General features: G+C 38.5%; 1 protein-coding gene across 7 annotated transcripts in view; it reads right to left on the bottom strand.

Moving 5' to 3' along the window:
- PPP4R1 (protein phosphatase 4 regulatory subunit 1) overlaps nucleotides 1-15,549 on the bottom strand; it is a 64,578-nt gene that overhangs the window by 34,349 nt on the left and 14,680 nt on the right. For 3 of the 7 annotated variants that reach the window (XM_066328943.1, XM_066328926.1, XM_066328934.1), the window contains 2 exons: nucleotides 14,984-15,119; nucleotides 8,361-8,467 (listed from right to left, as the gene is read on the bottom strand). In XM_066328943.1, coding sequence (XP_066185040.1) covers nucleotides 8,361-8,467; nucleotides 14,984-15,119 — 243 coding nt within the window. Of the gene's footprint in view, nucleotides 1-8,360; nucleotides 8,468-10,012; nucleotides 10,056-14,983; nucleotides 15,120-15,549 lie in introns of those variants that run through there. The other 4 variants (XM_066328952.1, XM_066328960.1, XM_066328968.1 and 1 more) reach the window with 3 other exon arrangements.

Genomic DNA, 15,549 nt, shown 5'->3' with positions numbered 1-15,549 from the left:
CTCATTAGCATTTTATTCAATTTTATCATATCTTGTGCATTATCTACATACAGAATTACAATAAATTGAGTTTTAGGAATCAAGCAAAATTAAGGGAATGACAAGATAGTGAAATTAACTTCACTTTCTTCTGTTCATTAAATAATTTTGAAAAGAAGTTTCCAGAATAAAATGACACTGTTGTATCTCTCTTCATTTCCAGACCACACAAAACCATCCATATGTTCAAATCAGCATCTCCAGAACCTGGTCAGACTTTTTTCTGCATAAACAAACCCTCTGTTTTAGCTATTTCACAAATGACCATTCAAATCAACATCCTAAACTGACTGCAAAATCACAGAAGTAATTAACTATTTCTTCTTCATCCATGAAAAAACACATTTCTCCTAAAATCTGACACCATCTCTCATGTAAAGTGCCAGCATGCTCACTTGGCTACTCCTAGCACAGACACTCAGCTTGGATATATAAATGTGTAATGTTTATGTCAACCCTACTGAGGCTTCAGTTCACTCTCTATTCCACTTGAGCTATGAGGAAGTAAAATACCACCATCAGCTGCATACTGGAAATTAAAAGGGGATTATTTTAGAACTGCACAGTATAATACCAACTAATTGCTACAGAACAGTTATTTATAAATTGAGTCATTATTCCAGAGCCACCCCACAAATAGATTTTTTTCACAATGCTTTATTCTGCAGCAACATGAGGTATTTAGAAAAAAGACTCCAATGCTTTCATTATCCCACTATGACCATTCTGAAATACAAGCAGCAGTGAATTTCCACTATATTTGTGAGGGGCTGTAAGGTTTTTGTGTTGTAAAACTGTATATGAAGAACAACCACTGATGATGTTAAAGATGCTTTTTAACTGACAGTTTTTATGAATGTTTTAAGTACATCTGAAGATTAATAAGATTGCCCTTTGTTCTTCTTTCCTGTAAGCAACAGGAAAGATGTAAGTGTATGGCTTTGCATTAACACTTCCATTCTATAAAAGAATAATTCACAGAATATCCTAAGCTGGAAGGGACCCAGAAGGATCACCCAAGTCCAACTCCTGGCCCTGCAGAGGACCACCCCAAATAGTCACACCATATGTCTGAGATGATTGTCCAAATGCTTCTTGAACTGTCAGGCTTGGTGCTGTGACTGCTTCCCTGGGGAGCCTGTTCCAGTGCCCAACCCCCTCTGGGTGAAGAACTTTTTCTTAATATCCAACCTAAACCTCTCCTGACTCAGCTTTATCTATCCTGTTCTTTCCTCAAAAATAACTTTCAATTTCCCTCTTTGTTCTACAAATGTAAGTATTTTCCCTTTCGATTTCTACCATTTCCCACTTCATCTTTCCCTCTGACTCTCCCACCTTTTTCAAAGATAAAAGAAGAGCTAGACAAGTGGAAATACACTGTAACCAGAGCCCATTCCTTTTAGCTTAGGAGTCCAGCAGAAAGGCTGATGTGTCTGACGCATGTGCTGCTTCAGCAGTCAGGCTCTTTTCTCCTACTAACCAGAAGTGGATTTCATTACTGACTGGCAGAGCAAGGAGTGAAACACAGACTAATGAGGGAGGGTAAAGTCACCGTTAGTCACTCATCAGATGCATGGAGAGACAAAAGCGGTTTACATCAAGCACAGGGAAAAATTCTTAGCATAGCACGAGGTGGGAGATGAGGTATGGAAAATCCTCAAACATGAAGATGGGGAAGGGAAGAAAAAATACAGCTGGAGATACTGGCAGCTGGGGAAGGCAAATATTAGCATTTCCATTAATATTGCTTACATATGAAGATTTTTGTTAAATGAAATGCTGCAGTATGTGCTGTTTGACAGGTAATGTTGGCATGTCTCAAAATACCAACAGCAGTAATTGAACATTACATTAATAAAACCATTTAAGCACACTATTAAGTAATTAGGGTTGTGAGGCCATCCACATTAAGCCTGATTATACAGCTTCAAAACTTAATGACCAATTAGCCTAATAATTGTTTTCAGAATCAGACTGTTTTGCAAACTGCATTTACAACTGATTTTTTGCTGTAAAGAGATTACTTTTCATTCAGAAGAAAAACATCCTAGTTGGCTATATTCAGACAAATAAGCACCAGCCCTTCAGGATGACATTTTATTTTCCCCTCATAATTTCTTTAAAAAGATATCTATGTGTACCTATTTCACAGTAAGCTAAATTACACATATATTTTAGAAATGAAGATACAGACTCTCAGTTTCAAAGAAACTTCAGAAAATAAGATTTAAAGCTTCTGGAGCCTCTTGCACACTAAGCAAAATGTCAGTAATGCAGCAAATCTGGCTAAGGCTAACTTTCAACGCCAGTTAATTGCACTTCAGCACACAATGATGCAATCTTGTATCATCTAAGCCTGGTACCAAAAAAAGTTTGAATTATACTAATTTTCTTAAGTGAAAGACTCAGACATAGGGCCCTTGTTCAAGCTCTCACAAGCCTGTAGCTAGTCTACATTTGAGAATGAAGAAGACCCAGCTGTCTTAATACAAAGATAAGCATTTTTAATCTAACAAGGGTTTCTGGGGGGATAACTTAACATTTGCTAAGCACTGGACTTATAAGCCAAACTACTTCAATAGATTCAAAGACACCATAAAAACATATAAGTGGGAAGTCATACCTAACATCCCTAAAGAAACAGAGAAATTACAAAGTGAATGAATAGCAGATACAAAAGCAGTACAAGTTATCTTTCTTACCTATCACCATTCTGGGAAACTGGGTATCAAAAACAGCAGGGAAGTTCAGTTTAGGAGAGAAAAATGCCCAAATTCCACAGCAGAATCACAGATTTAACAGCAACACCCAATTACATCAATGAAGACAAAAACTGAAGTCTTCCAAACAACTCAGGTTTGGAGAACAACTTTCTTTAGCAAGTAAAGGGCCTTGGGGGCAGAAGATTATTCCCCAAATGCCACTGATGGGTTTCCTCTATGGAACAGCTATTGTGTGCTGCCATGTACATACAACAGCAGCACATTATACCAGGGCAGAACAAATCCTGTGTTCTGCCAGCACTGGGAGCAGCTCATTTCCAGTACCACCTTTAGTGGGTATTTTTTCCCAGTAGAAACACTATAGTGATTTTAAGGCTACATGTGTAAACTGGAACTAATTCATTATCCACACATAAACTGGAATTAATTCATTAGAAAGAGTCAAAACTACCCTGTTAGGAGAAGGCACACTTTGTATCAATTGTATGTACAGACACAATGGTAATCAAAACTGTTTTTCACAAAATACAATTCACTACAACTCTATTCAAAGGGTCTGAAAGAATTTCCATCAAAAGCTATTTCTTTCAGATTTTTTTTGACAAAAAGCTTTTATAAAACCAGTTTTATAGCTGGTATTTGCTTTTGACATGATGCCTCAAAAATTCTGTCTTGGCTAGCCAGCTAGTATCTCAAGATATGTATCAGTAATAGCAAACCATATTCTCATAATTTCATATATTTGGACCCAGATATTTTTCCAGAAAAGATAAATTTTTATTCCACATTAATACAGTATTTAGGACAACCAAGATGACATTTAGGTTCTTAAAGTTTTATCACAATAGATGAAGAATGAAAACTACTGGAAATTCTCCTGCTTTTCAACACAGAAATGGCTGTCTCAGCATAGCCCCAGCTAAAAAGTATTAAAAACAAACAAAAGAAACCTGAAAAAAGCTTTAAAAAAAAAAAAGCCAAACAAAACCACCAACCAAACCAACAAACCACAAACCCCAAGAACTTTAAAAAACCCTGAGATTGATTCCTTTTCAAGCAAAGACCATGTCTGGAAACTATCAACCCAACTACAAGACTTCTGAAATTGCAAGGTTTTAACAGGACAGAGGACTCCCTTGGCAACTTTAGGATAGCTGGTATTTCTAGTTCACTGCTGTACCTCTAATTTAGGAACCATCATCAGTAGCCCAGAAAGAGGACAGATATTGTGTATCCTGGGTATATTCTTCAATTCCAACCTCATTATACCAACTACTGAAAAGAAAAAAAGGGGCAAAGTACCTTGCTTTCTATGACTTGATTTGACAAGAGAAAACAAAGAGCTCCAAATGTTTAAAGAACTGGCATAAGACTGACAAGCAACAACAGTTAGAAACAAAAAGACTTGTACTTAGTCATAGTTTAGTTCGACTTCCAAGTTTGTTTTTGTTTTTATTTGTTTAAACATTTAAACATGAAGGTTTGACTCCAGGATGGCTCTAATCGTACAAATACCTTGCTCTAACCAGGCAAGTTAAAACACACAGGCACTTTTACAATGTTTTCTTATTCCAAATTCAGGGGCTTTTATGTTTTACGGACAAATTGGAAAAAAGTATTTTAAATGGAAAGAAACAAAACAAAAAGTACCAAGTTTAATAACAACCTTAAACATACACACATACAAACCAAAACCCCTGCAACAAAACCAAAAAGCTGAAACAGAAAAAATTAAACAAAACCCGCTGTGCTGCAGTATGAGTAATAGTCAAGCTCATCTACTAAGGAGATAAAAGATCTAGTTCCCTAATGAATTTTCACATGGTTTAAAACACAAGGATATTCTAATAACTTGTCTTACCGAAACCAGCCAAGTCCAATACTGCAACTGCTCGAGGCACAAGACTCAGTTAAGTCTGCAGAAATTTAATTTGTGGGGCAGCTGCAGAATCCAGCACTACTAGTTTGGCAGATTCAGACAACTTCTACAATGCAGGAAAAGCCTGAATTGCTGCTTTTACTGATGCTGAGAAAATATCAGCCCTGACTAACAATGTACCCCACCCCTGTTAAAGGCAACAAATTGATTTGAGCTCAACTCTTGGCTTCCACTACATTTCTGCCTAAATAAACTTCAATTTGACACACTTAGCTGGTCACCAATGAAAAGCCTAAGGCTACAAGTTGCTGCAAGAGGCCACTTTCCCTTGGACACATCTGTCCTATTTTTTGAACTGAAGTGAAGCTTCAGAAAGTTTCTGATGCTCAAAACTATTCACAGGGCTACACAAACAGGCAACTGTATATGCAGATTTCAGAAGCAGAGCTTTGCTAGGAAAGCACTCAATAAACAGTAGCATGCCACTGTTCTCAATTAAAGACACATTCTATAATAAGTGAATAGTGACATTTTTTCCCTTTTGAAGAACCCTTGGAGAGGTACTCAACACAATTATGTAATGCTTACAACAGGCTACTTTTCCTGGCTAAACAAGGACATTCCCTCAGAAAAATAAAACCATGAATTTTAAATTAAGACAGTAGTGACAGAATAACAGAAATCAGCAGATTATATTTTTACCCTTGGAAAGCATTATCTTCTGCAATTCCAGAAGAAGGGAGAAAAAACTAACAGACATTAAATAGAAGAAACATTTTCTCATTCAAGATTTAATACAGATTTCTCTCCATAGCTCTCCAATAATAATAAAGAATGACCAGATCTTTTCTGATGTTTTGCTGTTAGACTTTGTTCCTTCTGGTGTGTGAAATGTATGAGCCATGTTGAAATCAAGCCCTTAATTCTTTCTAGAGTATCTTTAAGCCAGAATTTTGTTACAGCTCTGTCCATACCGTTTTCCCCTCATCCACTCTGCCATCACTTTTGAAGCACTCCTCTTCTTTCATATTTGTTTTTAATTTTTCTCTTGCTTTTGCCTTTTATGTCAAACACTCAGCAGTCCCAATATATTGATTGGCAACAGACACATGGATCTACAGAGCCTTCCTACTCATAGCAAAGAGAATGCACAGCAAGCTCATTACAGTGGACTTTAAGAGCAGATTTTTGACACCTTCAGGGATCTGCTTGGTGGAGTACCATGGGATAAAGCCCTGGAGGGAACAGGTGCCCAAGGAAGTTAGTTAATATTCAAGGATCACCTCCTTCAAGTGCAGTAGCAACGCATCCCAACAAAGAAGTAGTCAGGCAAAAACATCAGGAGGCCTTCACGGATGTACAGGGAGCTCCCAGACAAACTCAAGCAATAAAAGGAAGCTACAGAGGATGCAAGCAAGGACTGGTGACCCAGGAGGAATACAGAAAAATTGTCCAAGCTGCCAGGGATTGGGTTAGGAAAGCTAAAGCCCTCAAAGAATTAAACTGGTCAGGGATGTCAAGGGCAACAAGATAAGGTTCTTCTATAGGCACACCAATGATGAAAGGAAGACTAGGAAAAATATGAGCCCTCTCCAGATGAAAGTGGGAGACCTGGTTACCCCAATCATTGAGAAGGTACTCAATTATGTTTTTCTCTCAGTCTTCAGTGGCAAGTTCTCCACTTGAGTCCCAGAGGGCAAAGGTGGGGATTTGGAGAATGAAGAACTGTCCACAGAAGATGACTAGGTTCAAGATCATCTAAGGAACCTGAAGGTGCACAAGTCTACAGGACCTGATGCAGTGCATCCACAGGTCCTGAGGGAACTGGCAGAAGTGGCTAAGCCACTATCCATTGTATTTGAGACCTGTGGCAGTTCAGTGAAGTTCCTACCAAACTGAAAAGGGGAAACAAACCCCTCATTTTCAGAAAGAGAAACAAGGAAGACACGAGGCCAGTTTCAGCTTGATGCCTTAGCAAGATCATGGTGCAGATCCTCTTGGAAACTGTGAGAGGGCACATGGAAAATATGGGAGATGATGTGCAAGAGCTAACACAACTTCACTAAGATCAAACCATTCCTGGCAAATTTTCTGGCTTTCTACAAGCAGGTGAAGGTGTTGGTAAATAAGGGAAGAGCAACTGACATCATGTACCTGGACTTATGCAAAACATTTGACAGCATCTTGTTATGTCCTTGTTTTTAAATCGAAGGCACATGGATTTGACAGATGGTCACTCAGTGAATAAACAGTTGGCTAGATTGTTGCATTTAAACAGTTGTGGTCAACAGCTTGATATCCAAGGGGAAACCAGTGACAGCTGGAGCTCCTTAGGGACATCTTGGGACATGGACAGTGGGATGGAGAGCACCCTCAGCAAGTCTGTCCACTACACCAAGCTCTGTGGTGGGATTGATGTGAGGGAAGGGACAGCATCCACAGGGACCTCTACGTGCCTGAGAAGTGGGCTCACGTGAACCTCATGAAGTTCAACAAGGCCACAAACATGGTCCTGCACCTGGGCTGGGACAAACCTTGGTACCAATACATGGTAAGTAGAGAAAGGATGGAGAGCAGCACTGAGGAGAAAGATTCAGAGGTGCTGGTTGATGAAAAGCTCAGCATGACCCAGCAATGTGCACCTGCAGCCCAGAGAGCCAAATACACCCTGAACTGCATAAAGAGCAGTGTGGACAGCAGGGCGAGGGAGGGGACTCTGCCCCTCTGCTGTGGTGAGATCCCATGTGGAGTGCTGCATCCAGCTCTAGGGACCAAGATAAGAAAGACACAGAGCTGTAGCAGCGAGTCCAGAGGTGGGTCATGAAACTGACCAGAGAGATAGAGAATCTCTCCTATTAAAGAATGCTGATAGAGCTGGGGCTGTTCAGCCTGGGGAAGAGAAGGCTCTGGGGAGACACCAGTGAAGCCTGCCAGTACCTAAGGAGCCCTGAAAGAGAGCTGGAGAGGGACTTTTTTTACAAGGCCATGTAGTGACTTGATAAGGGGTAATGGCTTCAAACTGAAAGAAGCCAAGTTTAGATTAGATACAAAGCAGAAATTCTTCACTATGAGAATGGTGAGGCCCTGGAGCAGGTTACCTTTAAGTTGTGGATGCCTCATCCCTGGAAGTGTTCAAGATCAGGCTGGACGGGGCTTTGAACAACCTGGTTTTGTGGAAGGTGTCCCTGTCAATGGCAGGACTCTTCCAACCTAAACTATTCTCTGATTCTATTATTTGCACCTTCACCAATTCTTGCTACTTCTCTTACCTTCACACCTGGTTGCCCAAAAAGGTCTAAAGAAACAACTTCAGCATTTAAATTCTATCAAAACTTACGGGAGTTTTGCACAGATGGTTTCCAAGTTTATTTTCAAGGCAATAAACTAATCTTGATTGACAAATCTAAAATAATCATGTAGATCTCTTGTGCAGCAAAAGTACATAATAAAAGTTACTAAAAAATGTCCTGCTGGAAAGCTGTAGTCCTACATTTTGAAGGGGTATAAATCTGTTGATGAAAATAGTAAGGAAAGAAGTCATTTTGGGGGATGATTGAGAAAAATTAATGAATCAATAATTAAATTTTACACTACTTTATTGAATTTTCAGAAGCCTAGTTTGAATATTGGAGAAAGAACATATTGTTCCTGTGCTAAACACAGGTTCAGCACCTCTGAATTTCCCACATCAACCCAGTAAAATGTTTAGTGCTACCTACCTGAATCATCAGCTAATCTGCTGATTCTCTCCAACACAGCAATACAATCTCTCTCATCATCACTGACTTCCTTCAAAGTGTCCAGCAAACTTCGAGCCACCATTTGCCTAGTTTACAAGAAAGATTAAAAATCAGCATTATTTGTGTCCACAAATACAGCTAAATCAAAAAGTTGTGCAATCATACCAGTTTCTTACACCAAATAAAATTTTATATATATTCACTTTCAAGTCTGTAAATTTAGTTAGCCCTGCTTTGGGAATTCTTACTTCTGATACCTGGCATAACCTTAAAGAACTGTAAGCTTTAAACGTAACATTACAAGTATCCCTTTCATTTACAAGGATAAGAGAAACCAGCCACCAAGACCAGAAACAGTAATTATCTGCTAAGTGGGCAAACAGGAACCGAATGTTAGGAAGTCAGACTCAGCCCTCCATCCCCATCTCTGAAGTCCCTAATTTGTTCCATACAAAACAAAGTAACACTAGTATCGTTAAAATGTTTTTAAACAGAATTCTGAATTTATTTCACAAAAGCATGAACACTCAAGCTGAAGATTTTCATACCAATGGTGACATTCAAAGTCAAACTTCTACAACTTTCTACCCACAGTACAAATGCAATGGGTATACACTGTGAGCAGTGGGTACACACTGTGAAAAAACACTACTACCCAACCCATGTGTACCTGAGACATACATTAAGCAAAGTAGAAACATTAAGAAAATAGTAAGGAAGTCATAATCAACTCAGTTACTACTTCAAATGTGCAAGAAAATTTTCTATGGATTAATTTATGAGTGACGAGATACAGTCAGATTTGTGATTTTGTCCTCTAAGGTCCTGCCACAGCCTATGCTACAAAGTCATACCCATCAGGTACTCAGACAGCCCTAAATGCAGCTGGGAACATGTGGCAGTCAACCTTTCTCCTCAAAAACAGCCAGCAATGGCATAACTCTTTTCTCACACTATTGGATAAAGTGGGTTACACGTCAGTTCAGAGACCTAGCAGAATTATCCCTGGAATGGGAATGGGCCAAGGAACAGCGTCCAAGACACTGGTAGGTCTGGTAATGCCCTGGAGCAACTCAACAAAATGCTGAAGTAGCAAGTATCAAGTGCCAGGTATTTCCAGAACTGAAGCACAGAAACACTCTTAGGATGTAGCCTAGGTAGAAGCACTGCTGACAAACAGCAGTGCTGCAGACAAAAGCAGAGGCATACCTAAACTTTATTATGTTCACTACAAGCAGTGAACGTGAGCAGTGGTCAATGACTGGTAAGAAAACAGATGGTTACATTTCTAGTGCACAAGGGAAGCTCAAGAACTTCACAATTCCACGCAAACAGAAAAAGGCAGAAGGTTTCCATGAATTCCCAAAGCTAAGCACACATTTTCTCCCACTGAAAATTGGTAATTTAAGTATTTTACATTGGTCACTTGTGGAACTAAACTGTTTTGACATACAGATGCATAGAACCTTCTAAAAATCAAACTGAAGAAACCATTTGCTGTTAACAAATCTCCTCTCCCTCACTCTTTTCAACTGGACAGAAATACATCTCCCAGCAGAGATCTTGATACACAGTAAAATTTCTGCCATCAAAACCCTAAGGGAGGGAAACAGACTGCATGACACACTAACCTAGATGCAGAGTTGACTTGGTCTTTTAAAGGGCTGGACACCTCTGAAAAGAGAAGAGGAACAAATGAAGCAATTTCATAAACCAGCCTGTGTGGACATGGGTCTCCTACATATTGAACGTAGTCTTGGAAAGTGAGAGACAAATCAACTAACCCACTGAGTCTCAGCAAGTAAGGAACCACAGTAAACAGCACTACAACCCATCTAATAAACAGCTCAAAATCCCATCTGACTCCTGGGGACTATGGAATGGCTCTCTGCTATGCTGGAAATTTTGAGAAGACTCATCTCTTCACAGAGCTGGATTCCAGTGGCTGAATCTCAGAGTGTCTTCACTAGATCCTGTGGGTTGCACATGTGGCTATGCAGAAGGCAATAAACCTGCTCAAGAGGAGGAGATGAAAACACAAATCCTAACCTGAAGTAGACTTGACCCATCTTTTAAACCCATTCAGCTCATTCCCTGCATTAAATGTAGGATGGCCCCCATCAGCATTCAGATTTCCCTCTTTAGCTTGTAAAGGAATGAATGGATCTACTTCTACAATAAGCAGATTCTGGTAAAAAGCAAAACAACAAAGGGCACCAGAGTAATCTAAACTCACTTTAGCAAACCTAACTGGGTAGGCAGCCAGTAATCACAGCAAACACACAACTCACTCCATTAATTCATCCATCCATCCATCCTGTGCTCTGAGAGATGATGGCCACTCATGTTCTCCAAACATTATAGGCTGTGATCTAGTTCTGCTAAGGTGTGCTTGGTCTATGCTACCTAAGCAGCAATACATCTATCTATCCACTAAATAGTTTACACACCAAAGAAAGGCCAGAGGTCAAAGGCTGCAATGTAACATGCAGTACAAGCACTTCCATGACTGTGTGCAGAAGTGGAGGATATTTAGCAAAATTCAAAATTTCATGAGCCTGTCCAACACTAGGAAAAACTGATAGGGTATCTTGTAGGTACATTTAACTGCAATTAAAACTGTACACAGACAAAATAAAGGATGTGAGAAAATATTCTGAGAAAAACTATAAATATCTTTGCTTTGCTTATTCCAACTCCTTTGAACATCACTAGCCCTTTAATAAATTTCTACTTTAGAATTCAATTTACTTCATCTGCACAAGGGGCACATTTAGCTAATAAGGATATGTTTAAAAAACTGAAATAAAACCAGAGAAAAATAAAATTAAAAAAAGATACTTTTTTATCTTTGCCCATTTTTTCAGAACTTGTAAATCAAAATTTCACAGAATCACAGAATACGCTGAGTAGGAAGTCATCCATAAGGATCATTGAGTACAACTCTCAGCCCTGCACAGGACATCCCAAAGAGTCACAGAAACATGTCTGAGAGCACCAATGACATTTTGTGTTTAAATTAACACTGGCAGTAGTAACTGAGCTTGGCAGTTTCTCCAAACAAGCTCTGAGAATATTCAGAATAAACTCTCAATTTCAAAATCAACATCTTTGTACCCTTAGGAAGAAAGGCTAAACATGCAGAAGTACATTCAAGCATTGTAATTAGGAGTTTTCTTAGTGCTTTGGGAAAGTTCTGTCCCTTGTTAGTTCAGCTTATATCATTTTGACATACATTTAAAAAGTAAAATTTCTCAAGCTATATTGTTAGATTTAAGTAATTTATTTGGTATGCACAGATCTGCAAATCTACATGCAAAAACCCCATTTTGAGGTTCATTTCATTTTTTATTACATTTTAATTTTTGACATACAGCAGGGTCAGAAACACTGAGACAAAACCAGAGTAAAGTCAGAGATCAGGAAAAATAACCTAATTTATACTAAAATGATGAGAAATGTCCCTGTCAGAACAAGGCCAGTATAGTTTCACCTGCATGTCTTCAGCATGAGTTTAGCACTTCCTTACTGTCAGTACTCAAATACTGAAAAGAGAAATTACACGGGGCTAGGCTGCAGAGACAGACAGAAGAGAAAAACAACTGCAGCTGTGGACAATCAAATTCTCAATCAACTTTAATCTGATCATACCTAAACAAAAATAAGGCAAGGTAGTCTTGACACCCCACAAAACTGTCTTAGAGAGGTTTTTCAGATACATTACAGCAGGGTTCCTGTAATTACAACATTCCTCTGTTTTAGTGGGGATATTTCATGCATGCAAGTCCCCAGTTTTGAAATACACAGTTAAATGCAGTTCCTGTGAAAGTGTTACTTTTAAGCTGTGAGTACACACACATTGAGATCCGGTATATCCTCACTTACTGCTGTCCTATGAGTATTTCAAGTTTCTGTTGCCAGAAAACTTTTTTCAAAGGACATCAGGTATTCTCCCAAGGGAAAAGCAAAGATGTACTTCAAAACACAAAGAAGTCTGGCAAAAGGATAGCTTCAAATTATCTACGTGGCAGATACAGTCTTGATAGTCAAGACTGACTATACTCGTGAACAAGAGTCTCCTGCCGAGATGTGCTTTGGTCTGAAGAGAAAAAGCAGCAGTAATTCCTCAAAGTTATGAAAATGAAGGACCTGTGTCCAGGAACTGCCCCACTATTCAAATAGACTTACTGGTGAATGCTCTACATTTCTGAGCCTTCTTAATGAGGAATGGAAGCAAGTTCACAACAATAAAGATTAGAAAAACCCCAAAAGAGATTTTAAGAAGGGATTCCTATTTCCAAGTCCCATCTCCTAAATTTTTTTAGGACACAGACACTGATCCACTTCCATCTAGAACAAGTGTCTGAGAAATCATCAGTGCTCAAGGAATCCACTCAAAGGAAACTAGACTTTTGCAGCAGCTGTTAAAAATCCCTCCACTTTAATCATTAAATACAATCACAGACTGCAAATAAGCTGCATAGGTAGATGATTAACCAAATAGAAAAGGATAATAAAACCAAATGCAAAGAGGAAATAATACCCAAAATGAAAATTAAAGATAAAAAACTGCCATACTAAAAGAAAATTCATCCAATTAAAGGGGAAAAAAATCTTACCCTAATTTAATCAGATTCAATGATTATGTTTCAAGAGTTTGGAATGTGTAATATGAAGCTTCCACAGAAATGCAGGTTCCAGGTCACAGAAACAACCGAAACATTAACTCAATCACAGTATTTTAAAGCCTTTAAACTACTCATTAGTAACTGGATGTGCTGATACCATACTAAGTCATAGGAATAAACAAATGTTATTTAATTAATCGTTTTCCTATTAAATGCTCCAGTTCCTCTGCTTAGCAGAAATCCCCGCTATTATTCTGAGACTGACTAATGCTGAATCATCATAAACTGACTGCAGTAGTCACTATCATTTATTGTGATCTAAGTGCTACTCACAGTTATACCACTAATGATTATATTTTGCTATTTCCTATATTTTCTTATGCTACATAACACAATAGGCCTACAAAGAGAGCTAGGATTAAAAAAACATGTTTGTACCAGCAAAAATAATCCAAACAAGCAAACACAGGGGGAAAAAAAATCAGGAAAAAGTTCAGTTACTCTGACCACCTTCGCCTCCAGTAAAGCACAGGATGCATAAAGCTGGACAGAGCAATTAAAAAGAGTCCAAGTTTATGCATGCTCTATATCCAATGCAACCCATACTGAGAAATTAGACACAATTTTTTCTTAGCTGAGCAAGTAAAATATTAGGACCAGGATTCTTGGTTAAAATTCAAGACATACAACTTGAGTTTCTGAGTTTGTTCTCCTCCCTACTGGCTTTTATTACACAATTGTTACCTGGAGCCTTGAAGGCTCCTCTTCCTTCCCTCTCTCCCCCACGAAAAGCCAAAACATGCAAAAACTCTCTCCTGGTAGTATAAGTGCCAATTTCATCTTAAATTGTAAAATACAGTAAACTTTGGATTTCAGGAAAAAAACAAAATTTGAAAATGAGGTGTATTTCAGAACGCATCTATGCATACAGGTTCATGCAGGTTATAACAAGAGAAACCATTCTGCAATTTTCAGCTTCGATTCAATGGTATGTTCACACACGTAGTGTGGAATTTTAAGTGCAGTTCACATGACTAAAGCTAAGAACAGGGCTAAATCCTTTCCAAACCCAGGCCATGAACAACAAAACAGAGACTATCCTATTGGGTGGTTGATCACAGACTTTGCTTCTGCATATTACTGTATTAAGAATTCAACATTAAAGCAAACACACTTCATTAAATGCTTACTTGGAAGCCCAAACTAAACCATATTCAAATAAAGTACCAAAAAATCTTGATGTTAACATATTTAATATATTTCTGTGATCCTGTTACTGTTTACAGATCCAATTAAAATAAACCATGGGTTTGAATTTCTCCATTGGAGTGCAGAGCATCTGAGTGCCAAGGGGATGGGGTGGGATGTGTGTCTGTCTGAAGTATGCTACAATACCTGTGGCTTTTAAATGAAACTACTGTCTCAGTGGCATTATAGAAATAAAAAGAAGAAAATGCTGAATACAGTATTAACTGGCCAAGTTCACTTTCAATAACCAGAAATAGCAATCCTCAAACTGCAAAGAAGATTGATTCTGAAATAAAGTTCTTGGGTTTCCCTTGGCAATCTCCTGGCTGTTCATTATACTCTCCTGACTTTTCACGAAGTATCTTCTTAAACTCACTTTCACAGAGAGTTATGGATGGAGTTTACTATCACCTTACAGTCCTGTGCCAACAGGAACGTTAGCATCTGCAAAATCACCTCAACTATGTGCTCCAATTAATGAAGGAGTTCAAGAAGTCCTTTACTACAGTTGCTTAAAAGGTGAACTACTGTTTTTCTGCTATCATTAACATTTTGCTCTAAGTAGGAGGCGCATGAGCAAACAGGAGGAGTGGAAACTGAAGAGTTTCATAAACGTGTTGGGTTTTTTGAAATTATTTATATTCCATGCAAATTAACTTCAGTCAGGTTTGAATCAGATGAATAGTTTGCATACCATTAGCCAGACAGAACATTTAAGACGCATACCTGTTAAATATGTTCTCACTTGCAGCGTACTTGTCCAATCTTCCCAAAGGCGTCAACATTTCATCTTGTGAGACAAAGTCCAGGGCTGAAGGTATAATAATCACATCAGACTCTGAGCTGTAGTCATCCACACCAACTATCAGAGACATCAGAAATACTCCTTATAATCACAGTAGTTTGACACTAAAATGATGTCTGTTGTTGGTCTGCAATACAGAAGTCTAGGCAAGGTCCCATTGACAACATATTTAGTAACTAAATCCCATTGTTCCCACCAGCTTCCCCAGCCCCCACAAAGTCTTTTCTATACAAGTGCGACTGATGATGTATTAACGGATTTTGAATCATTTTCTCTAAGCTCCCAAGTTGAGATTCATCACTAAACTTCCTGAGTATTTTTATACCTTGTATTTTTCTCAAGCAAATGCCTTTTATCTCACTGTAAAGTCAATGTTATGAAGACACGTACTCAAATCACAGCTGCAGGTAGCCCACAGTTTATACAACACGATTTAACAGACCAAAACCACTTTGTTCTAAAACAGAAAAATCTAAATCAAGCCTGT

Source organism: Sylvia atricapilla, chromosome 1, assembly GCF_009819655.1.
Source record: "Sylvia atricapilla isolate bSylAtr1 chromosome 1, bSylAtr1.pri, whole genome shotgun sequence".
Taxonomy (NCBI): domain Eukaryota; kingdom Metazoa; phylum Chordata; class Aves; order Passeriformes; family Sylviidae; genus Sylvia; species Sylvia atricapilla.
The sequence above is the reverse complement of the archived record's forward strand: the minus strand, read 5'-3'. Positions and strand labels throughout refer to the sequence as shown.